The 23,535-nt window shown below is 37.2% G+C and overlaps 7 protein-coding genes across 7 annotated transcripts; 4 read left to right on the forward strand and 3 right to left on the reverse strand.

Moving 5' to 3' along the window:
- Positions 1 to 128: 128 nt before the first annotated feature.
- L201_001960 (uncharacterized protein) lies at positions 129 to 3,425 on the reverse strand (the record flags this gene model as incomplete). Its single annotated transcript, XM_066217740.1, has 9 exons — positions 129 to 651; positions 719 to 944; positions 1,012 to 1,660; positions 1,771 to 2,336; positions 2,390 to 2,531; positions 2,587 to 2,682; positions 2,742 to 2,795; positions 2,848 to 3,224; positions 3,278 to 3,425. 9 exons carry the CDS (start codon positions 3,423 to 3,425, stop codon positions 129 to 131), a joined length of 2,781 nt encoding a protein of 926 aa, XP_066073837.1.
- Positions 3,426 to 5,005: 1,580 nt separating this feature from the next.
- On the forward strand, positions 5,006 to 7,134 carry L201_001961 (uncharacterized protein; the record flags this gene model as incomplete). The annotated part of the gene is made up of 2 exons (XM_066217741.1): positions 5,006 to 5,496; positions 5,550 to 7,134. The coding sequence occupies 2 exons, from the start codon at positions 5,006 to 5,008 to the stop codon at positions 7,132 to 7,134; spliced, it is 2,076 nt and encodes a 691-aa protein (XP_066073838.1).
- A 493-nt stretch (positions 7,135 to 7,627) lies between these two features.
- On the forward strand, positions 7,628 to 10,507 carry L201_001962 (uncharacterized protein; the record flags this gene model as incomplete). The annotated part of the gene is made up of 8 exons (XM_066217742.1): positions 7,628 to 7,828; positions 7,940 to 8,599; positions 8,667 to 8,836; positions 8,919 to 9,084; positions 9,165 to 9,372; positions 9,475 to 9,566; positions 9,638 to 10,174; positions 10,289 to 10,507. 8 exons carry the CDS (start codon positions 7,628 to 7,630, stop codon positions 10,505 to 10,507), a joined length of 2,253 nt encoding a protein of 750 aa, XP_066073839.1.
- Positions 10,508 to 11,485: 978 nt separating this feature from the next.
- On the forward strand, positions 11,486 to 14,102 carry L201_001963 (uncharacterized protein; the record flags this gene model as incomplete). Its single annotated transcript, XM_066217743.1, has 7 exons — positions 11,486 to 12,567; positions 12,692 to 12,741; positions 12,819 to 13,004; positions 13,081 to 13,160; positions 13,226 to 13,539; positions 13,605 to 13,878; positions 13,944 to 14,102. 7 exons carry the CDS (start codon positions 11,486 to 11,488, stop codon positions 14,100 to 14,102), a joined length of 2,145 nt encoding a protein of 714 aa, XP_066073840.1.
- A 324-nt stretch (positions 14,103 to 14,426) lies between these two features.
- On the reverse strand, positions 14,427 to 15,284 carry L201_001964 (uncharacterized protein; the record flags this gene model as incomplete). The annotated part of the gene is made up of 1 exon (XM_066217744.1): positions 14,427 to 15,284. The coding sequence occupies one exon, from the start codon at positions 15,282 to 15,284 to the stop codon at positions 14,427 to 14,429; it is 858 nt and encodes a 285-aa protein (XP_066073841.1).
- A 263-nt stretch (positions 15,285 to 15,547) lies between these two features.
- On the forward strand, positions 15,548 to 16,725 carry L201_001965 (3-demethylubiquinone-9 3-O-methyltransferase; the record flags this gene model as incomplete). The annotated part of the gene is made up of 2 exons (XM_066217745.1): positions 15,548 to 16,282; positions 16,369 to 16,725. 2 exons carry the CDS (start codon positions 15,548 to 15,550, stop codon positions 16,723 to 16,725), a joined length of 1,092 nt encoding a protein of 363 aa, XP_066073842.1.
- A 369-nt stretch (positions 16,726 to 17,094) lies between these two features.
- On the reverse strand, positions 17,095 to 22,845 carry L201_001966 (uncharacterized protein; the record flags this gene model as incomplete). Its single annotated transcript, XM_066217746.1, has 19 exons — positions 17,095 to 17,266; positions 17,340 to 17,645; positions 17,714 to 17,945; positions 18,015 to 18,165; positions 18,234 to 18,314; positions 18,378 to 19,018; positions 19,080 to 19,694; positions 19,749 to 19,834; positions 19,888 to 20,284; positions 20,342 to 20,460; positions 20,520 to 20,575; positions 20,626 to 20,708; positions 20,767 to 20,927; positions 20,999 to 21,529; positions 21,586 to 21,747; positions 21,822 to 21,924; positions 21,979 to 22,061; positions 22,119 to 22,272; positions 22,338 to 22,845. The coding sequence occupies 19 exons, from the start codon at positions 22,843 to 22,845 to the stop codon at positions 17,095 to 17,097; spliced, it is 4,641 nt and encodes a 1,546-aa protein (XP_066073843.1).
- Between the last annotated feature and the right edge of the window lie 690 nt (positions 22,846 to 23,535).

Raw genomic sequence — 23,535 nt, forward strand, 5'->3', positions numbered from 1 at the left:
TCATCTAATCGTTTTGATTGATGGATCAAGAGTGAATTGTTAAAATGCATACATATAGTTACAACATGATTTTAATCTATATTATCTGACATCTATACAGTACAGCAATCCTCATCTTCACTTGCGAATCACCTAGCTGCTTCACCGTCTCTTCTTCTTCTATCTTGTCTTTCACGTTCACGTTGAGCCCATCTACCTCTTAACCAAATAAGACCGATGGTACCTAATAAAACAACTACCAGGACTAAATCTTCTACTAGATCATCAAATTCATCGAATTCAGCATCAGCGTTGTCTTGTTGATGTCTTGATGTCCAACCTGATCCTGAACCTGAATGATCTTCGACATAACCATCATTACCATCTTCTTCTTCTAATCCATTTCCATTTGGATGACGGCTACGGAAATTCCAATTATCATTATTATTATTGTCATTTGCATCATAATAATCCTCATCAGCAATTAATTCGTATGCTTCATCATTTTCATCTAAATCTAAACCTAATCGTGGTTTATTGGGTATCAATGGAGAATCACTAAATAATCCTTTAATTTTAGTCCATGTAGATAATTGTAATTGTGGATTTGGATCAGGTTCAAATAATGACAATCCAGGTACAGCTCCTCGAGTCTGTATATCGATCCACCAACTGTCATGAAAGGAAAATGTCAAATTAGCACTGAGACGAAGAATTATACCTATAACTTCATGCTCACCTCTTGGCATATAGTTTGATCAAACTCAACGTCACAGGTAAATAGGCTTCAAGGGAAGTCTCGCCAGCCAAATCGTAAAACCTCTTCGCTAAATGCCAATCCCTAGGTACACCATGACCGTTCTCATACATCCAACCCAAATTCCAATAAGCCATAGAGGAGGTCTGGGTATCCGCAGCGGTCTGATAGTATGCGACAGCCCTATCATATGAATCTGGTGATTGGTCTATTAAGTATTGACAGAATTAGCATGTCATATGCTTGATCATGCCATTCGTAACTAATTCACTCACAATAGTAATCACCAACTTTTACCATAGCATCTACATTATCTTGATTGGCAGATCTGATCCATAGTGTTAAAGCTCTTTGTTTATCAACTTCATTTACTCTATTTTCTGAATCTAAGTCTATTCCTAATACTGAGTTGGATTTATCTTTCGTTGATGAAGTTACAGGGTGACCTAATTTGAAACCTTTTTCCAACAAGAAAGCTATATTATTTTGTGCAGACTCATATCCTATTTCTGAACCAATATACCAACCTATAAAAGCTTTATCTTCTTCACCTCTTAACCAAGATTTATCTGCATCACCAACAAAATCTTGCTTCCAATTACCGCGTTCAGCAACTAATTTTTCATACGCTACAGCTACACCACACATTCCAGGTTTACCTGACATTGCATTTGAAGAGTGAATTTTACCTAATAAGTGAAACGCTTCAAATGTCGCCCCATGTCGTAACGCAACTTCCAAATATGCATTGGCTTGTGCAACTTCGCCTCGCTCCAAGTGTAATTTAGCTAAGTTGACTTGTGCTTCAGCTAAATCTTGTGATGCGGATGCTTGGAAATAGTGGAATGCTTTTTGTTTGTCTTGCGGTACCACCAATCCATCACGATGTATTATACCTAATCCGTTAAGCGCTTCTCGATCGCCCTGTCCGATATTCATCATATATCAGCAACCCAAAACCACAGCAAATCCAGGGGCGACATCTCTTAAGAGGATGATTGGATGTCAGTAATATATGGAACTATGAAACTCACAAATTCTGCTGCCCTTTCATACCATAATCTAGCTCTTCTATAATCTGGTTTACTACCTTCACCTCTTAATGACATTCTACCTAAGAAAGCAGCAGCGACCATTGCAGGTTCTCTAATTTGATCTTCTTGTTCTTTTGAAAATTTTCTTCTTTTAGCTACAGAACCATCATTTTCAAAATCTTTTGGCCATAAAACTCTTGCAACTTTTAAAAAATATTCTTTTGCTTTTTTGAAATCTTGTGGAATTTCTCCTATACCTTCTGCACCAGCTGATACACCAGCATGTGAAAAATAAACTGAACCTAAATAAAATAATCTACCTAATCTAACTGTATATATGTGTGAATCACGATCAGAATGATATTGATAATATTCTAAAATTTCTTTTTCAGTTTCACCTCTTGCTGATGCCATTGTAGCTCTAATTGCTGGTCTCATTGCGTTTGATCCAGTTGATGCCCAAGATGCATGTGGTCCATATATACCACCAACACGATCCGACAATCTAGTATTCGTCAGAGGAAGGGTCAAACCACCAGGTGGACCAGATAAAAATGTTTGATATGCTATAAAAATTGCTTCAATAGCTGCTATCTTTACCACATTCATCAAGACTTACATTTCTCTGCTGCTGTCTGATAGTGATCTAAAGCAAGCATACAGTCCTCCTTCACTCCTATTCCAGCCCAATGTCTATAGCCTAATGCCATTGAAGCGGGTCTATACCCTTGTACGGCAGCAAATGTGTAATATAGCAGCGCCTGTTCACAATATTGGTTAGAACAAAACAATTTGCCCTAAACATTGGTAACTCACCTTGCCTTGATCCTGCTCTACTCCTCCTAATCCCGTAGCATGGTAAAACCCAACCATAAATTGCGCTTCCGGATCAGCTGTGTGTTGGAGGTATTGCTGATACATTCGATCGTTAGCTTAAGCCTAGTTGCAGTGTTTCATTCGGGAAAGCTCACCTTGTAGGAGGCATAAGAAGCGGGCAAATCCTGTTTCATTCCTTTTGGTGGGAACTATGATAGACGAATCAGCTAGTTTGACGATATCAATAATAAGCTAGCTTACCATCCTCAATTTTCCTCTTACACCGTAAGCTTCCTGACAACCATTCTTTTCAGCTTGATCAATAAGACCCAAAAGCTTTTCTATCCTTTCCCTTCTCGCTCTACCGATTTTAGCTGCTTTACGTGGTTTACTATCTGATCCTATGATAGGTATTTTCGATAAGAATGTCTTCGGTGAAGATAATAGTGAATTTATCAGACGTGGTAATAAGCGGAATGTAGTTGATAATGGACCTTCATGACCCCATCCTAAACCATCTGACCAACCTTTTGAGGAAAAAGGTGTTATTACTGATGTGATTTTGTGTTCCAGATGGGCATTTTGCGAAGGTGCTAAGGAATTGATAATCGCTTGAGCTTCTCGTAAGGGAGCGCAGACTATATCAAAAGATCAGCTGTTTGACTTTTTGAAACTGATCATGCCAACTGACCATCTAAAACCGCATTGTCTATATGTTCCTGCTGCTGTTCTACTTCTTCAGCCGAAACAAAGGAAGTCGATGTTGATAATAATGATATCGATAATAGTAGGGTGAAAAGCAGGAAAGTTGAGCGGTTCCTACGCCGCAGAGAAGGCATTGTGGCCGGTAACTTATTGATGGGGATTCAACTATAGGTTGCTCGGATTTTCACTACTGCTGAAGATATAAAACGAAGTCATCAAGCAGGAAACATCATCATCGTTTCTTCGGACATGGTCATTGACTGTAATTAACATTTATTGACATACATTTCAAGACACGTCACTACTTGAGATTGCTTCCACGTGGGGATTAAAGCCATAGTCAATTTCGTATTACGTATGACTCTTTCATTATCTAATTTCTCGGCTAATTCATTATATTTTCCAATTTCAAATCCTGATTTACAAATGTATTACTATTACTATTACACCCCTAGCTTACAGCCAAATTTATAATTTGTAATTAAATTTGTAATGAACTGAAAATTTGAAGGGGTCTGTATATTTAGACCACACGACCGTGCTTGAATTATGACGTTTAATTAAATCTGGTTGGTGGTAGATATTTTGTTACCTTTTACATAACAGCTTGTATCTTACCCCGGATGTAACCTTTCCTTTCTTTTGTTGCATAGCACTAAACCCTTTTTCATCTTTTTATCTCTTTTCATTTTGTTTCTTCCCAATATCTCTTTATCAATTCGCAACAACCTTCATTGCTTTTCAGCAACAAACAAATTCAATCAAACTCAAATCAACTTCACGAAGCCTTGGCTTTTGTTAATACATAACAAAAGCTATCAATATCAAATTATTCAATATTCATTGAATTTATAATCATCAACAGTACTCGATGAAGAAGTCAAAACTACCTCATAGTGGCTATTTTAGAAATTCTATAAACGGGGAGGCAGGGTGAGTCTCACAACTTAGCTCTCAAATAGGAAGCTATAATGAGAAGGAAATATGTAGTGTTCGTTGTTCTACAAAGGAAAAATTATCGCTGACTCAAAACATCTCCCCAATTCGTCATTTTGCCATTCCATCACGAAAACGCGCTAATTCAAAAAATTTTCCTTCACCACAACCCTCCTTTGGCTTTCTCTTCCGCATCTCCCTTTCCTTATCTCTTGACAAACGTTTCACTACTATTCGCTTCACATATATCATACAATTGCAACTTCTTGATGTTCTTCTTTTCCTCCATGTATATTCTAAACCCGACAATGATAACTCCGCCAAACAGCTATTCCGTCGCCTCACGTCTCCTCAGACTTCCACCCTTGATCCTCTTGTTACTCGACTCTGGAGAGAAACCCCCATAATTCGACTTACAACACACAACCATAAAAACAGCCAGCTTTCGTCTGGCGCAAACGATCAAATACTTATCATTTTATATCAGTATAATCGAAATACCATCATCATAAACATATATACGCTACAGCGCCCTTCATACGAATGGGATAATTAAAGCAAATCATCTTATTCATTGCGGTCTACATTTCCGCACTCCAATCCTAACTAGTCTCACCGCATTCACAGCAATCAGACACATATCATAGAACAAGCATTACAAAAAAATTAATCCAGAAAAATCCAGCACAGACACAAACGTTTCAGATATCAATTATTACCCTTAGCATAAAGTTACCCTTATATCAATAAACTATACCAAAAAACCAATCACGTCACAATGCAAGCTCTTCGAACTCTTCCTATCCTCAATAGACCTTCTCGACCATCATCTCCTGCTCCCCCTACTGTTCAATCAACTACAGCTTCTGGCACTGCTGTCGTACCTAACGGCGATGGCAAACCAAGATCCCGCTCTCTTAGTAGACAAGTAGCCGACAAAGTTTCCTCCCTTCAAATTAGCAATGCGAATGGTACTTCAACTCCTGCTGCCACTATTACACCATCACAACCTTTGGGAGCCGTCAAAAAAGGCTCCTCGCCTCCAGGTAGTAGACCTATCACTCCTCGTAGCTCTGCTTCGCCCCTACCAGGAGCACCCGCAGCCGTTGGCTTAGTACCAGAGCCTACTGGCATTCAAGCTAAACATATGGATATTATTGGTTTGAGATTGAACGAAGTCGTCAATAAGGCTTGTGCAGGAGTGGACTCCAAGGCTAAGAAAGGTTTCAAGAAAGGTAATGGATGGTCAGTCGGGGAAGCGGTAGTCAAGTGAGTCACCAAATCTCAACGCTATACGAATAGTCCGCTGATAACAATCTTAGAGAATTGCCCTTCCCGCCCTCTGATGCTTATCTCATCCGGGCTGTTCTTCGCACTTCAGTTAAAGCCCTCTCCATTTACACAACCCGACTTGAAACCTTACTGCTTCCCGGCCTCACCGACCCAGCTTTCGGTAATGCGCTTAACATCAACGCTCAAGCACCTACTGCTCATCCCCTCAACCCTTCTCAATACTTCGTTCTCTCAGTCGCTCACGCAGCATGGGAGACTTGTGAAGTCTTGGAGCAAACTTTGGAAACAGGCACTTGGCCTCGCTTTGTTCAAGAAACCCTTAGACCGGTCATGGATAAGCTCGACTTGGTGGTCAGCAAGGTTGTTCAACCTTTAATGCTCGGACTTAAACGAGACCTTGTCGCTAGTTTGACAAGAAACGAAGGTACATCTCCTCCTGGTAGCAAGGTCGTTGGTCTTGCCTCTATCCCTGCACCTACTACAGCTCCCACTCCAAGCGTTACCAAGGAACACTCTTCTGCACCTGTCGCTCGACTCACCAAAGAGCTCTCCTCTGGCGGTACGTCTCGTCAATTAGCTATCCCACCTTGTCTCCAACACTTTGCCAATCGTGTAGACGGTGCGAGAAAGGTATTCGAAATTGTCGCTGCACCTTGTGCCGATGATGGCGAAGGCTGGATTACAGGGGTTATGGTCGCAGTCATTTGGAAAGGCATGTGTATTGTATCCGAAAAGGAATTAGGTGGTTCACCCAATCGCCCACCCAGTCCTGGTAGTGTTGCCAAAGCTCTCGCTGGATTAGGCAAAGAAAAAGAAGCTGCTCCAACTGTTGTCGCGCCTCCTTCTTTAGGTGGCGTCACAGCTAAACTCACATCTTCTTTATCGATTATTCCTTCTCGATCTCAGTCAAGACCACCATCTCCACCAAGAGGAGCACAAAAGCTTCATCCAGCCACTCATGCCTTGATGTTACTCGAAGGTCTCGTCAAAAGACTGGTCGGAGGTTTGGTTCAAGCTCCCCTTCCTCTTAGTGCCTCACAAGATCCTAATGCTACTGAACATATCGCTCGCGAAGCTCTTCATGAGGCGTTAGAAGCACTTGCTTCTTTTAGAACTATCTCAAACGCCATGTACAAGGGAGCCTCGTGCTCTACTAGAATCTTAGCTAGTTCAAGAAGATTAAGGGATGACATTGATGATCCAGTCGAAGATGCTTTAGATGATGCTATGGAAGATTTACCTGCAGTCACACTTTTTACTGTATTACTTCGACAAGCCAATTTATCTTTATCAATTCTACCATCTTCTTCAAATGATGAGAAGTCTGCTCCTGCTGGCTTGAAAATCAGATCACCAGCTGAAATTTGGGGATGGACTATAGTAGATTATGAAAGACAAGTTTTAAGCGGTTTTAGTGCAGCTGAAGAATGGGGCAGAAGATATGCTTTAGCAATCAAATCTGATTTAGAGAGAGTTTTAAGTCAATTAGCTTCTCAATCAATTGGATTTACAGAGAAACCTACAAGAGAAGTATTAGAAGCTGTTGAATGGGTTAAAGCTTTAGGTGTAGCTTGTGAAGCTAAAGTTGGAGTTAAATTCGGTGGTTGTGTTTGACTATCTGATCTTGAGTGGTTCGACGTAAGAGGATCAAGAAAGACGGTGTCGTCATTGAGAGATCTGAGGAAGTCATATACCCATTCTGTTGATAGAGTGTGTTTTTCGTCTATTTGGTTTGGTTCGTTCTAGAGTGAAGATATTTTCATAATTAATAATACATAATAAACATAACATATAACATAGATGGTTTTTCAATGCATTGTCATTTTTTCCAAATCCAAGTTCGATTGATGAATTATCATCATTATTAGGTACTGTACAACAGTTACTCTGTTACTTGCTGCGTTGTTCTCCTTTTATTGCTTGATATCTTTAATCTTATAGTTAGCCGAGTTTTTACGAATGTAAGTTTTAACGATTTTAATTCCGGATAACTCGCCTAGAAACGCCTTTTCACCTTTTATTACCTGTTATGTTGTGTTTGTTTTCATCTTTACCCCATCATCTCTGGTCACAGTGTAATCAACTATACTTTAGACTACAAATATAAATGTCACTAAAGAGACCGAATGATGCTTCTACCTCTTCGTCATCTACTCCAGATGTGATAAATGCTGATGGAAATAAGGAGATAAATGTTAAACCAAAAGCAACTAGATCAAGGAATGGTTGTTTGGTTTGTAGAAGTAGAAGATTAAAATGTGATTTAGGTAAACCTGAATGTAAGAGATGTGTAAATTATGGTGCAGAAGTGAGTTGATATCTTATTGACTTATCTACTCATTTATTCATTCGCCGAAAAGAAGTGATTGATGAATTACAACTGAATTAAACTTTTGATAAATTTATCTATAAAATTCAGTGTGTATATCCAGAGAAAAAACCATTCAATCCTAATATCGTAGCTGAGAAATTATCAAAAAGACATAAGAAATCAAATAAGGATAAAACCAAGAATAAAGATGTCAATAATGTTGATGTTGATGTTGAAGAAAAACAAAAAGGTGATATTGTTAAAGAAGAAATTTTGAATTCTTTACCTTCTATATCCAGTATAAGTAATTATCAAGCCGGTCCATCAAACTCAAGATCCAATTCTACCGTATACGAATACACCAATCAGAATGATGTAGTTCAAGCTGTAACAAGACAGGATTATCCCAATAACAATATAATCCCTAATAATGTAACCTCATCGTCAACAACATCAATAACAGCCTCTACATCCAAACCTCTAACACCATTATCTTCGGTACAATTACTCGAGCAACCTCCTTCAGTATCCTCATCGCCAACTATACATAACACTTCAATGAATAATCATATTGGATCATTACCATTAACATCAGCAGGACAATCTGTATTCTTCAAAAATCCAACTCATTTCATTCAACAAATGGATTCAGTCGAATTGTTAATGGCTTTATGTAGAGATACACGTATGGGTCAATTTTTTGGTGGTCCACTAGATCCACCAGAATTATTGAAACAGATGTTTCCTGTTGAAGAGGATTTAAGATGTGTAAGTTGAATTCTACTGTTTACTAGTCGATGTTATCTTCCTTATTGACAATTTTCTTTATGTCTAGTTCCATCACGCTCTGACTTATTCACTATCAATTCTAGTAGTAGAAGAAGAACCCAATCCATGGGTCGAACATGTAGCACGTCTTTTCTTGGTTCCAACAGGTGAAGCACCTTTGAGTTCAGAAGCTTTGAAACAAGGAATGTTAGCTATGGGTGCTATTCATTTATCAGTGTAAGTAATTACCTTGAATCGTTTTGCTTAAATGTTAGCTATCACTTGCTGGGTTCTCTGCTAATATCGAGTTCTCATTTAGACTTGAGGCTAGAGGCTCTACATCCTCGTCATCAGGCAGAACGCGTGAATTAGGATTATCGTATAGATGGGAAGCAGTCAAATTACTTCGACAAGCTAAAGATATACCAGAAGAAGTTGAATCTGATGCTTTTTTGGCATGTGCTGTTATTTTGGGCTGTGATGATGTAAGTCAGCTAGCTTCTTTCTACAATGCTTGTATCCTCATTCGTTATAAGAAGCTAAGCAGATAGTCGTTGATGAACAGATATTGGGAGCGAATCCGCATTGGAGGGAAGTGATTAGACTAGGTATCTTGGCAATCAAGAAAAGAGGCGGTTGTGAAAGAATTTTATTCCCAGATAATCCTTATCCAGATAATTTCACTTACACCGGCTCATCGATAACACCCGATAAACCTGTCTCACCTTTGTTAAGGCTTCTTATCGAAACTTTGGTTATAGGAGATGTTGGTCGTTAGTTATACCATCCAGAAGTCGTAGTCAACCTCTCCATCTACCCCTTCAATGTTTATGGTTGAATGCTCACTAGTGCTTTGATACACATGTCACATATAGGTTCTTTCTCTACAGGTGCTCCAACAATAATACTAACTGATAGTTCCACATGGTGGGAAAGACTTGCTCCGACCGACCCTTCCGAAGCTGATGTGAGTATCCACCAGGATCTACATGATATTCTGTACCGATTAGATGAGCTTACTTGACGATGTCGAATTAGTCCTGCGAATGTACATGGGGAATGCATAGGTCTATACCTAGATTGATGACTAGGGTAATCAATTTAACGTGTGAAGGACAAGATTTAGAAAGACAAACGTTATTTGATTTCCCAGAATACGAAGCTCGTATCAGTGATCGTAACAACAATGGCGATAACAGTCATAATCATAATAGCGTTGACATTAGTATAGAAAGGACATCACCATCATCTTCTTCTCCCTCTGTTAATCAAACATCAACATCAAATAATTTAGCTTTGACGTGGTCCGAAGAAAAGAAAAGATGGAGACAAAGTTTTAATTTTCGAATTAATGAATTAAGAAATGATATGTCATCATGGATTTTAAATGTACCACAAACAATCAAAAGAAAAAGAACAAAAGATGGTTCTTTAGCTTCATGGCATGCTTTTCAAATTTTGATATCAAGAGATTTATTAAAATTACCTAGATCAAATAATCAAATTCAAAAATCTGCTGATATTGTTCTGGATACTTTAAGTCAGGTTGGTGATAAAGTTGAATGGTTAAATTTTGTGAGTAAAACATTCGATCTCTTACTAAATTGTAATACGAGTCATACAGCGATATCTGAATGCTGAGTTTTGATCAATACTTTGTTTTTTTCTTGGTGCTTTGAACATTGTTAGTCCCTTATTATCACATGTACAGTATTAATAACACCTGAACAACGTCAAAGAGCAAGAGAAGTATTAAGATGGTTTAGAGTACAATGTTGTTATGAAATTGATGTATTGGAAAGTGTAGCTGAAGAATGTTGGAAAAGGATTGATGATGGATTGGATGATGAAGCTTGTTCATGGAGGGAAATTTTGTTAGAAATGGGTTGTTCAGTTTTACTTGGTTAAAAGATTATGTGTTTGCATCATACCCATCACTCAGAAGATAAGGATAAACACCATCCATGCATCGCAGGTATATACACATATCTTATCGCCAAAACGTCATATTTTGCGTTTTCTCGCATCATGCATATGTGTGGGAACATCATTATATAATTACGCATAACCTTAACAAGAATATTCTTGTTGTTTCCCATCATCAAAAACGTACTCATAACGTCATGATGACTGTCACTCGTGTTAAGCACGTTCTAATCGATCATGATGATGATAGCACCGATTACAAAATGATTATGATTGTTTTTGTTTTTGTTTGTGTATTTACCGGGTATGATGAGAAATGAAGAGCAAGGGTAAATCAGAGGGGTTTAGAGCGTTTCTATTTATTATTTATTATTAATCATTTAGACCATTTTTAGACTTGATCTAGGCATTTTTACCAAGGTTATTCCTGAATTCAGATTGCATCTTACCTTTACCTTAACCATACTAGGGGTGTAAACAAAAACAGAAGCAAAGAGAATTTGTTACTGTATAAATCAAAAGTGAAAGACGATCATTGTCTTATCTGTATGTGTTCAAGTCAAGTGAACAACCTGGATTTGAAAAGATAACGCGTACATAGTGAGGTTTTAACAACTTAATATATATATATATCAAGCTGCCAAAGTCCTCAAAGCCGAGAAGGGAGTGAAAAAGGTTTTAGGCGATCAATCTTACGAGTATTAGATTTAGTTTATAATTCTTTTAGCGTCAGAAAGGAGTGCGTGCTGGTTATCACCCAATAAAGCTTTAAAAGCCTGCTAATGAGTACATAAAAGTGAGTTTTACCTATCATTTTATCAGGTGCAACAAATGTTTTCATTTTGACCACTGCATAACAAGCAATTTCATTGTATCCTATTTACTTGTGATTTTTGTTGTTTTCAAACGTTTTATCGAAATCATCGTCCTATTTCTAACTTTTATTTTTTGACTTGTTAGATGTCAACTTTGTTACCTTCCAAATTGATTGGAGTAACAACAACTATCTTATCACCCGCATCATCGTCTTCATCAAGAGGATCACCTGAAGAATTGAGAAAAGCCTTATCACCACATGGAGGAGCACCTTTGTCTGGTGAATCATCTTTAATACCTTCAAAATATATAATAAGCGAAAAAAGAGACGAAGAAATAGGTTCTTCACCATACTCTTCACCATCAAACTCACCCAGGAATCAATTTCATACTATAGGACAAACATCTGCATTTTCACCTAATCCCGAATCAACTTCATCATCACCAGTAAACAATACTACTAATAATCAATTCCCACCACCACATATACATTTAACTAGAGCACCACCATCGACTTTAATGGATGCACCTGCAAGAGCAGCAATGAATTTACCAAACGGAAATACAGCTGCTGCACAAGCTAGAGCAGTAAGGGGTTCAAATGATAATGCCAAAACACCAGAATATGAAATAGATGAAGATGGTTTCGGTTATGAGAGTGGTAGAAATAGTAGTGGTAATGGAAGTGGAAGTGGATTGAATAGTGGTAATGGTGAAGAAAGAACACCATTATTAGCACCTACACCTACATATCCTGGTAGTAACAATAATTTAAAACCTAGTTTATCTAGATCATCTTCGACAGGATCAAATTCATCTAATAGAGGTATATTAAGAAGAATATTTATTGATAGATCAACAACACCTACACAACATTTAATTAGACCAACATTCCCTCCACCAAGTTTATCAACATATTCACCTATTCCACATAAACCCCTATCGTTCCTAGCTAAAATCAATTTATTCATAAATCAAAGTATATCAATTATATTATCAACGTATTTTTTGATTTTTGTAGTTTTATGGGCATTTACAGCAGAATGTGCAAAAGCTTTACCTAAATGGGTTTGGCCAAATAAACCGAGAAAATTCCCATGGGACGATGAGAATTATTGGAAAAAAGAAGGTAAAAAGGTTTCAAAAGATCCTTCAGATTATGCAAAACAAGTTGGTATGGATATCGAACATCAGACCGTTGAGACAGAAGATGGCTATTTCTTGAAGTGAGTTATGAAGTTTTACTACGTTTTGTTTCCGCTCGAGAAGAGGTCGATTGGCTTTCCTTTACATGCGGAAGAATTGTCGTAAATCTCGTTTTGAGCTGATCAATATCTCTTATTTCCACAGAATGCATAAAGTCATTGATCCCAAAGCTGAACCTAGATCAGATGGTCGAGGTGAGCTGTGAAACATCTGGCTCGCCGCTTGTTCACCCATCCATGTTGATTGCTGACATCCCCTATTTGACATTTAGGCGGCTTCCCCGTTCTCATTCTCCACGGTTTATTCCAATCCTCAGGATCATTCGTCACTTCTGAAGATCGTTCATTAGCATTCTGGTTGGCCAAAAATGGTGGATATCAAGTATATTTGGGTAATACTAGAGGTATATTCGATATGGGACATAGAAACTTTAGCAGAAACGATCCTAGATTTTGGGGTGAGTTGCCACCTCGTACAGCAGCTTTTCGTGGACATGTAGCTGACTTTCCTTTTATCGTGTTCAATTGTATTAGATTGGACAATCAGAGAATTAGCAATGTATGATCTACCTGCTTTAGTGGAACATGTCTGTCGAGAGACTGGTTATGACAAGGTATGTTGCGTTCAGACCGCCTCCAACTTCTATCTTACATTCAAACTGACCACTATCGGTTTCAGATCGCATTCATCGGTCACTCTCAAGGAAACGGGTTAGCGTTTATCTCACTTTCTTTGGGGATGTGCCCATCTTTAGGAAAAAAATTATCAGTATTCATTGCTTTAGCACCAGCGGTATATGCAGGACCTTTGACCCATGGTTTCCCTTTCACAGCATTAAACAAGATGGAATGGTCTACATGGAAGCGCTTCTTCGGGGTGCTGGACTTCATACCGTTAATGCGCTGGGCATATGATTATGCCCCAGCTAGGTTATTCGCTGCATTAGGTTATATTATGTTTGCGTTCTTATTTGGATGGACGGATGCTAATTGGTATGCGACTTGAATCAGCATGTTATAATAGTTCGATATGCTAACGACTTTCTTAAATCTTAAAGGCTTCACCGACGGAAAACCAAAATGTTTAGATTCACGCCTACACCAGTATCTTCAGCATCTATTTTCTGGTGGTGTGGTAAAGGTGGTTTTGCAGATCGTAAATGTACATTAGACGATTCGTTAGATAGATGGTTTGATCATAGGTTCCCTCCTTTATCAATATATCATGGAGGAAGAGATTACCTGGTTTTAGCTGAACCTTTGATCGAAAGAATGGAGAAAAAGGAGAAAGATTGTAAAGTTATTAAAGTTACCAAATTGGATAAGAGTGAAGTAAGTATAACATTTATTTGCAGCACTTGTGTAATCGCCATACTGACTAAGTCGTTCTTTTATAGCATTGCGATTTCTATTGGGCGGCCGAAGCGGTCGAATGGGCTTACCTTTCATTTATGGACGATATCGAATCTACTAGACCCAAGTACCCAGATGAAGAAGAATCGCCTGAAAAAGGAACAGAAACTAATATAGATCCTAATTGGGACGAATCGGATTAGATATCATATATAGGTTCAGACATCAATCATTATTTCATAAGTACAATTCTGCTTCTCACACACTAGAATATAATGTCATCAGGTCCTCTTTGTAGCGCTTCTTTCATATCAAGCCTTAGGTTCAAAGGTTCTCCCCATACACGATACACACATATACACAGTACACAGGTTTTTTTTTATATATGTCATAGAAAGTTGTTTTTACATATTTTAACTTTATATTATCGTGCTATGCTATATTTACTATTCTACAGGTCTATAGTTGTCGGCTTTATCATTCTGCGCTTAGAGCAATCCTATACTATATTAACGATTGTAATTGGTTCAAGTTTCCTTTGCTTGTTCAGCAGCGAATTTAGCATCAGCTTTTAATCTTCTCTCTTCTTCTTTTTTCCTTCTTTCTTCTTTTTTTTGTTGTTTTTCTAGTTGTTTTATTGATTGTTGATCTTTTATCTTTGATTGAATTTCATTTCTTACATTATCTAAAGGTATAAAATGTAATGTATATAATCCATTTTTAAGATTCTTTTCATCATCTTTTGATTTTTTACCAAAATGATCAATTAATTCATCATTAAACATTTTAATTATATCTTGTTTTTTACTTTCCGAGACATTCTCTGATTTTTTTCTATTAGCAAATATAATTTGTAATTTACTTTCACCTTTTTCTAAAATATTTTTTGATAAATTTAATTTATTTTTTAAATCACCTAATTCACTTTGCCATGAAATTTGAATTTCTTTTTCATTTAAATTTAATTTTTTTTTCAATTTTGATTTTTCTTCTGAATTTCTTTCTTTTTTCCTTTCTTCAATTTTATTTATTAATTTTACTATTGGTATTGATTGTTTATCATTAGGATTTCCAAGATTAACTAATATTAAAGTATGTGTAGATTGATCATATGAATTTAAAATTGAACGTAAACTTTGTGGTTCAAGTAAATGATTCGTTTCAGGATCAACTAATTGTACAGTTTTATAAGGTATAGATGAATCTTTATATGATAATGGATGTGCTTCTGGTGGAGGTGCACGTAAACCGAATGTAGAGGATGAAGCTTGTCTGGTTTGACGAACTGAGAAAGAGGGAAGAAGAGGTGCTCGTGCAGGTGTGATGGGAAGCCGGGAGGTTGAAGCAATTGCTGTTCGTGTCAAGTTGATGAATTTTGAACCCATGTTGGCGATTTCGTGCTTGAGTAGTCGTGGGTTTGGTATTATTGGAGTGTAGATGTTGTGTGAAGAAGCCAAAATGAAATTAGATATACCGTTGTCTATCTAGACTACGGAGAAAGCTAAAAAGTGGAGGGAATGCGATAACGAGATGAAGTTTCGGAAATTATCCAATTTCAAGATCTCAACATTTCAACCTAGATCTTTTGTTTCCCAAGCATGGTATTTTGAGCGATTTACAACTATCTCAACGAAAAGACTGACTTAAGATGCCAAGACCTACTCTACCTCGATCAGTATTGCTTCGTCGATCTGTACGACCGAATATTAATCCAATCATTATCAATCGTTCATTCAGTTCAACACCTACAAGTTGTTCACCTTCCCCTTCATCTTCTCGACAAATCGCTTCATCCTCGAGCTCTTCTTCTGCTGCTTCGTCATCGTCATCCTCATCAGCATCAACATTCAGTACGATAAATGAATCTGAGATATCACATTTCTCTAAATTATCATCACAATGGTGGGATGAAACTGGTGAATTTAAATTATTACATCGAATGAATCCTACACGTATAGAATATATTAGAGAAAAAGTAGCTTTTGATTATTCATCAGAACAAGCACCAGAATGGACATTTGAAAATCGATATGAAATTGAAATAGAAAATGAAAAAAGGGGTCAAGGATTATGGTTAAGTGGTAAAAGCATATTAGATGTTGGATGTGGTGGTGGATTATTATCTGAATCATTAAGTAGATTAGGTGGTAATGTATTAGCTATAGATGCATCAAAAGAAAATATAAATATTGCAAATATACATTCAAATCAAGATTCATATTTAAAAAAACAAATCAAAAAAGGTCAATTAGAATTTAGACATACTTCAGCAGAAGTTTTAAGAGATCAAAATGAAAAATTTGATTTAGTTTGTTCAATGGAAGTTGTTGAACATGTTGATAAACCTACTGAATTTTTGAAATGTTTAGGTGATATGGTTAAAGTGAGTATAACTTGTACTGTTTCAATCACTCGTCAAAGTTGAGTTCGCGGGGATAAAGCTAACATAGTGCATTCTTTGTAAAATAGCCTGGTGGTCATTTAATCTTATCAACAATATCCCGAACACCATTATCACAATTATTAACTTTAACTTTAGCTGAAGATGTTTTGAAATTAGTTACACCAGGTACACATACATATAAAAAATTTATAAAACCTGAAGAATTACGTAGGTTTGTATATTCTGATATGGGTGGAAATGAAATATGGTATAAAGAAGAAAATTCAAATGATATAGTTAAAAATGAAATTGGTGAGACTAGAGGTATAATTTATGATCCATTGGCAGGTTCTTGGAAATTATGGAATGGAGTACAAGGTTCATTATGGAAAGGTTTAGGTGAACAGTGTAATTATATGTTTCACGCTAGGAAAAGATTATAATGAGTATAATAATATACACTGGTATATAGTCGTCTTCAAAATCACTCATGTACATGTCATAGTTATAAAAATGTAAGCTGATCATTAAATTCAGATGGTATATCGATTCATACTTTGGTATACGAGATTATATTAGAAGGCTACAAGTACATATACACAAAATCTATATTTTCTAGTCCGCAAAAGGATTGTATTGAGGTTAATGATACTGATTGATGTTTTATTGGTTTTTATTCTGATTAAATTTTATTGGAAAAGAAGGGAGAATGGTCCGTCGTAAGATGAGAGAAGATCACAGGGTATACGTATTGAAGGTTTTCATGTGTAGGTATGTATATATAATAATCACCAATCAAGTTTTACTCTTGATTAAGCGTCTGAAGAACTTTTCTCTTGTGTAGCAGGAACAGCATTGATTTGTTCAGGTTCTGAAGCTGATTCTTTACCTGAATTTTTAGGTACTCTAGCTAACCAATAAATACCAAAGGCAGCAACGATATTGAATATAATATAAACGAACATAAGACCGAAATCTCTCCATCTAATTGAGGTAGAATAAAAATCTGTTAGTATTGTTCAGAATAGATAATGGTAAGAAGTAGAAATATACTCACTTATGACTATAGTATGAACTGAATCCAGCTAAGAAAGTATTTGTTGATTTTATAGCACAGAACGAACATTCACCAGTAGAATTTGAATCTAATAGATATCCACCTGCCATAGAAATATATGATTCCATATATTCACCACATGTTTTACCTGCTGAAGGTGTAAATTTGAGGTATTCATTTGCTGCGCAGACAACATCTGTATTGGCTACTGCTGTACTTAACATTCCTTCAACCAAATACGTAAATGGTGAAACCCTGTACATAAAGATCCAGAATCCTGGTAAAGAATCTTTAGAAACCAAGACACTATAGTTCAGATCAATATTAGTATGTTACAATGTAGATAAAGAAAATGAGGTCAATCGAGAACTTACCCATTAAATACCAAACACATCATGAATAACAAGTTTGCAATATTACCAGCGGTTTCAGCAGTTTCAATACCAGCTACAATCATAGTTGCGAAAGTTGAAGTAAAGAATAAGAAAGTTTCAACCAATAACCACATCATGACACCTCTAAGAGTTACTTCATCGGTTGGAATAGCGTTTCTGTAGTATCCAATAGGGTAATACCAACAGAAGAATACAACGATACCCATGAGGACTGATAAAAAAATCAAGCACCACAATCAGTCATCAACAACGATGTTAAGAATTTAAAGGCAAAACTCGCATGACCAAGGGAATTCAGAGACAATTGATGAAGCGATGAAAACTTTCCAAGAGTAAGTTTTTGAAGGTCTTTCTCGAACTTCGTATAAACTTCTTTGAACGACGAAATGAGGCATCATTTGTTGAACCAATTGACCGAAGATGGTGAAAAGCTATGTACAGTACATGGGGGACACATCAGTGATGAACGAAACTCTAATAACACAATAAGGGTACATACCATGAAGACGGAGAAGAGTTGATTTTGTAAACCAGTTTGAGAAGTATCAGCTTTGAAGAAGGAGAAACCGATGAACATGGACTAATATAGATAAGTTCTTCAGTATTTATGCGCCTAAATATGGAGAAATTGAAAATGACTTACACAAGCGATACAAAGAGCAGCTTTAGCCCAGATATAAGAAGGAGTTCTCCAATGTTGTTGCATTACTCTTACTAAGACCAACTTGAATTGAGAAAATAATGGAGCAGCGAATTCAGCATAAGCAGCTTTATCTTCTGTAGCATCACCAGATTTTTCATTGTGAAGCGAACCTCTTTCTTGTTTGATTCTTTCTAATTCGTTTCTAACTTCTTGTCTTTCTGGCGAGTTCAACCAAGATTGATGCCAATCAACTGTAGATTCACTACCTGGTGCAGCACCAATAGCAGATAACATCCATTCAGCAGGGTTTTCACCTTTTGGACATGGTGGTGCACCATTTCTAACGAAATAATCTATCAAGATATGTGATTTTTTACCAACTTCACCGTAATATACAGTTTTACCTCCTTTAGCTAAAAACAATAACCTATCAAATTGTTCGAATAAAATAGCTGAAGGTTGATGAATTGTACATAAAATGGCTTGTCCATGTTCTTGTAATTTCTTTAATAATTGTAAAATATTCCATGAAGTTTGCGAATCTAAACCTGATGTAGGTTCATCAAGGAATAATAACAATGCAGGTTTAGCAACTAATTCGACACCAATTGTAAGACGTTTTCTTTGTTCGACGTTAAGCCCTATAAATGATTGATTAGCGCATTGGTCATCTAAGAGTATACGTTCGCAGACAGTACTTACCAGTACCAGGTACACCGACTACGGCATCAGCATATGTGTCCATTTCCAATAATTTAAGAACTTCTTCAACATAGTCAAGTTTTTCTTGTTTTGATACATGCCCTGGTTGACGGAGTAAAGCAGAAAATCTCAAAGCTTCTCTTACGGTTGTAGTTTCTAAATGTAAATCTTGTTGTTGTACATAACCTGTTTTTCTTTGGAAAGAAACATCTCTTTGTCTACCATCGACCAACATTTCACCAGTAACCACACCCATTGTTACACGTGTAGCCAAAACATCTAATAAAGTAGTTTTACCTGCACCTGAAACACCCATTAAAGCGGTTAATGTACCAGGTTTAACCCAACCGTCAACATGATCTAAAATTCTTCGCGGTTCACCTTTGATTTTTATATCATAAACAACATCTTTCCATGAAAAGATTGCAGTTTGTCTTTGAATTAATCCAGGTGCATCGGCTCGATCAGCTCCAGTAGGTTGTCTACCCAATTTGTTACCTTTACCATCCGACTGTGATTCTTCATCGTCACCGACTCGTTTTTTCAAGGCTTTAGGTACCTTTCCTCGGGGGAAGACTAACACTTCACCTTTAGACTTTTGAGCGGTAATCAATTCTGATGAAAAAGTTAGCTTAATGTTTGTGACTAGTTGGCTCCGTCTGAACTCACCAGTGGCAGACATGTAAACAGCAGTGAAGAATAAGAAGAACGCGATGAGGACACCAAAATTTCTCCATTTATGAGCGTGATAGTATCTGACACAACTATCAGTATTTTCTGTCAATCGTAGGAGAGGCGTCGAACTCACTGATAAGACTGATTAATGTAATCATCACCGTTGACAACCAAAGAACCTGGCTTAGAACCGATTGTAGAGCAGATGTGTTCGGTTCCAGTGACACCTTCATAGCCTGGACCACTCGGAACGATGGCTGAACATTCGTACTCTCGATCATGGAATTCGTTAATCATGAGAGATTCGAAACCGTATGCGATAGGATCGATATAGTTCATCCATCTTGCCCATCCGTGCATGTAACTGACGTTGATAGCAAAACCGGTGTAAATGACCAAACCTAAAATCAACACCGCAGCAGGAGCTAAAGCTTGAGTAAGTGTTCTTGATAGCGAGGCAATAGATCGGAAAACCATTGACATGACCATGGTACATGTGAAACTAATCAAAAGGAAGAAGAAGAATGGTCCTAAGTGAAAATTTGATTAGTCATGAGATTCATGCGGAAAATTATCACTATACTCACCGACTTCTCTTCGAAGGTTTGTCATGAAGTAGAGGATCAAGTTGAATAAAATAGCATTGATAATTTTGTAAGGCATATCGGTAAGAGCAGACGCCACCGCTTCAGCTGATGGATGGTAACTATAGTGGATGACATAGTAAGCTTAATGTCATGTGTGAGCAAATTATTTATCACTTACAAGGCATATTGGGCATGTTTTTCGACGATATTTCGTTGGGCATACAAAATAAGAATCTGAAATTCAGGTTAGCTTACAACTCAAAACGCAATGCTATTTTACTTACTTCCAAAGCAGAACTAAAAGCAGACATAAGAATAGCAAAGAACAAAAGGGCACCACGACTATAGAAACTGGCGGTTGTTTCCGCTGAGCATCGGTATTTGTTAGCTAGATTACATCGTCGATGGGTTTTGATGGGACTCACGAAGATTGTAAAAAATGGACGAGATGATCAAGCCCATCATGGAGTTACCGATTAATTGAGAAAGAGTTAAACTGGGGTCCGCTTTCAATCTCATGAAACCTCTTTTTAGACACAGTTTAACTTGACCACCGTAAGAGAGAGTGTAAGGTGATTTTGGTCGACTAAGGGAGTATGGGACAAATTAGTCAATCAAGATATGTGAAAAGTCCTGGTAGTTTTTGATGATACTTACAGATGCTTTGATTGTTGAGCTCTCCTTGAAGCTAAGAATTCTTCATATCTTTCACCATGTACAGGATGTCTTTGTTCGAAAGCATCAATTTCTTGAAGTAACCTTTGATATTCTGGAGAATTTTTCCAAATTCTAACAAATTCTTGTGGTGTGTGAGGAATTTGATTTTCGAATCCTGGTCTAGCCTTTCTTTCTGCTGCACTAGTTAAAGAAGTTAAGAAATCTGGTGTAGTTTGTTGTTCAGGACAATCGAAACCCATATCCAAGAAGAATTGTTTTGCTTCAGTAGTTTTACCAAAATAAATTTGTTCTCCTTCATATAATACTGAAACTTTATCAAAGACATCATATGCTGATTGTGGTGCTTGATAAATTGCAACGACAGCTGATGCACCTAAATAGTCTGCACTAGTTCTTAATGATTTACAGAACTCAATTGCATTGGCTGAATCTAAACCACGAGTTGAGTTATCCCAACATTGTAGTGGTGCACCAGCTAAAGCTGCTTCAGCAATAGTAACTCGTTTTCGTCTATGCGACAGTCAAATCAGCTTCGGAGTACAATCATGATATTTCATACAACTTACTCTCCACCTGATACACCTCGAACGAAATCATTACCAACAATGGTATTGACTGTGTGAGAGATACCGAAAATGGACATGACGACATTTCTCGCATTAATGGCGAACTCTTGGGGAGTTAAACCTCCAGGTGGGGTTCTGGAGCAACGAGCCTCAGCAGCGAAGCTATATTCAGTGGATAAACCAATCACGTCAACATACATATCGTGTTGAAATAGAGTAGTAGGAAGACTACATACGCCAAGGTATCACCGACGGTCAATTTGGGGAAGTGGACATCTACTTCAGCGGTGTAAATGGCTTCTCCTCGGAATTGTTTGTGCATTTGCTTTGGTGTGATACCTAGCAGGTATCTGATCAGCGATACTTCTTGTTGAGATCCTCGAAGACGCTTACCTCGATAGTTGAGCTGAGAAGCTTCATCTAGGAAGATACCGTTCATTTCTCCCGCGATGGTTTTCAGCATAGTGGTACAACCACTGGAGAACAATCAGCATGCTATTTTACTTATGAATAGACGGCGTTGAAAGACTTACCTTCCAGGGGGTCCTAAGACTACCAACATTTCTCCTGTTTCGAGGTACCCATCCATACTATTCAAGATTTGAACTTTTCTTTTTCGATTACCGATGAGATCCCTTATAGCACCCAAACCTGCTAAAGGGATATTTGCAACGGTCTTCTGATAATCTATGTAATTTCCATGAAGCCAACTTAGCATCAATAGTATAGAGTGATGATGGAAAGTAACTTACCTGCATCTGAACCGAAACCGTGTACAGCTAAGTTTTTGAAAGAGATACCTGATTTCTTCATTGGACCAGTTGATTGTAAAGCGGTCATGAAACCTTTCATCCATCTTTTAGAGTTGAAATGTTTTGAAAATGGATCTAAATCACTATCTTTTTCATAATCAAAAGGATTTTGTGTTTGATCATGAGTAGGACTATTATTACCACCTAATGTGGTTGCATCTTGACTATTATAATCATCTTCACGTTGTTCGTGTATATTATCATGCGCATTTGAATGTTGTTGACGATGAGATCTTTGTGATTTAACTGATCTTCTAGACATCTGTCTAGCTAAATGACTAATATTTTCATGTAATTCTGCTTCAGTTGGTGCAGGTAAAGTATCTTCAATCTCATCTTCTCCATCATTGTAATATTGGGTATGTGATGTGACTCGATTTACATTCGAACCTGCATATTGTGATTGTCGATCATAATTACCAGGTAAACTACCTGCTACGAATGCCATGTTGACACTGTTGACACTGTTCTTGAGTGTTTGTTCCAATTATTGAATAAAATGTGTCTTGTCGATATGAGATTACAAAGTTAGTGAAAAATGTCCTGTATTGATGTCAATAGTGTATGTGAGTAAGTAAACAATTATATGTGATGAAAAGAATGTAAATGCGCAAGACAGAACCGTTCGTAAACATCTTCATGTATACGTATATATATATATATATACATATACATATATATATAATATCTTACCAAGCTTGAGTAAGCATCGACCCAGTAGTCCATCTACAGTCTACTACACTGCTCCAACTCCGAACGCAGCCTGGCGCCCTTTGTTGTATAATGCTGATTTGTTGTTTATCATTTTTAGAATATGTACGATTGATTGATATTTACCTCGGTCAGTCTACGAAGTAACACTTTGTAAAACAACAAAACAAACATAAAATGATAATTGGGTAAACTAAACGGGGGCCGCCGGATGGGGTTAAATTCGATACTGGTACTTTGTTGACAGAGGAATGTTGGGTCTGAACTTTACTTTGAACTTTTGGTGAGATACTGTAGATCCCTACTCACTTATCAGTAGGGATTTTTATCGAAAACGCCATTAGAAAAAGTTTATTTGCTGGAAAAGAATAAGCTTAGCGCTGTCCGAGGATGATTATGTATGATGTTTTTGGTGGAATGGTGTGGG

This window comes from Kwoniella dendrophila, chromosome 2 (assembly GCF_036810415.1).
Source record: "Kwoniella dendrophila CBS 6074 chromosome 2, complete sequence".
Lineage (NCBI taxonomy): Eukaryota > Fungi > Basidiomycota > Tremellomycetes > Tremellales > Cryptococcaceae > Kwoniella > Kwoniella dendrophila.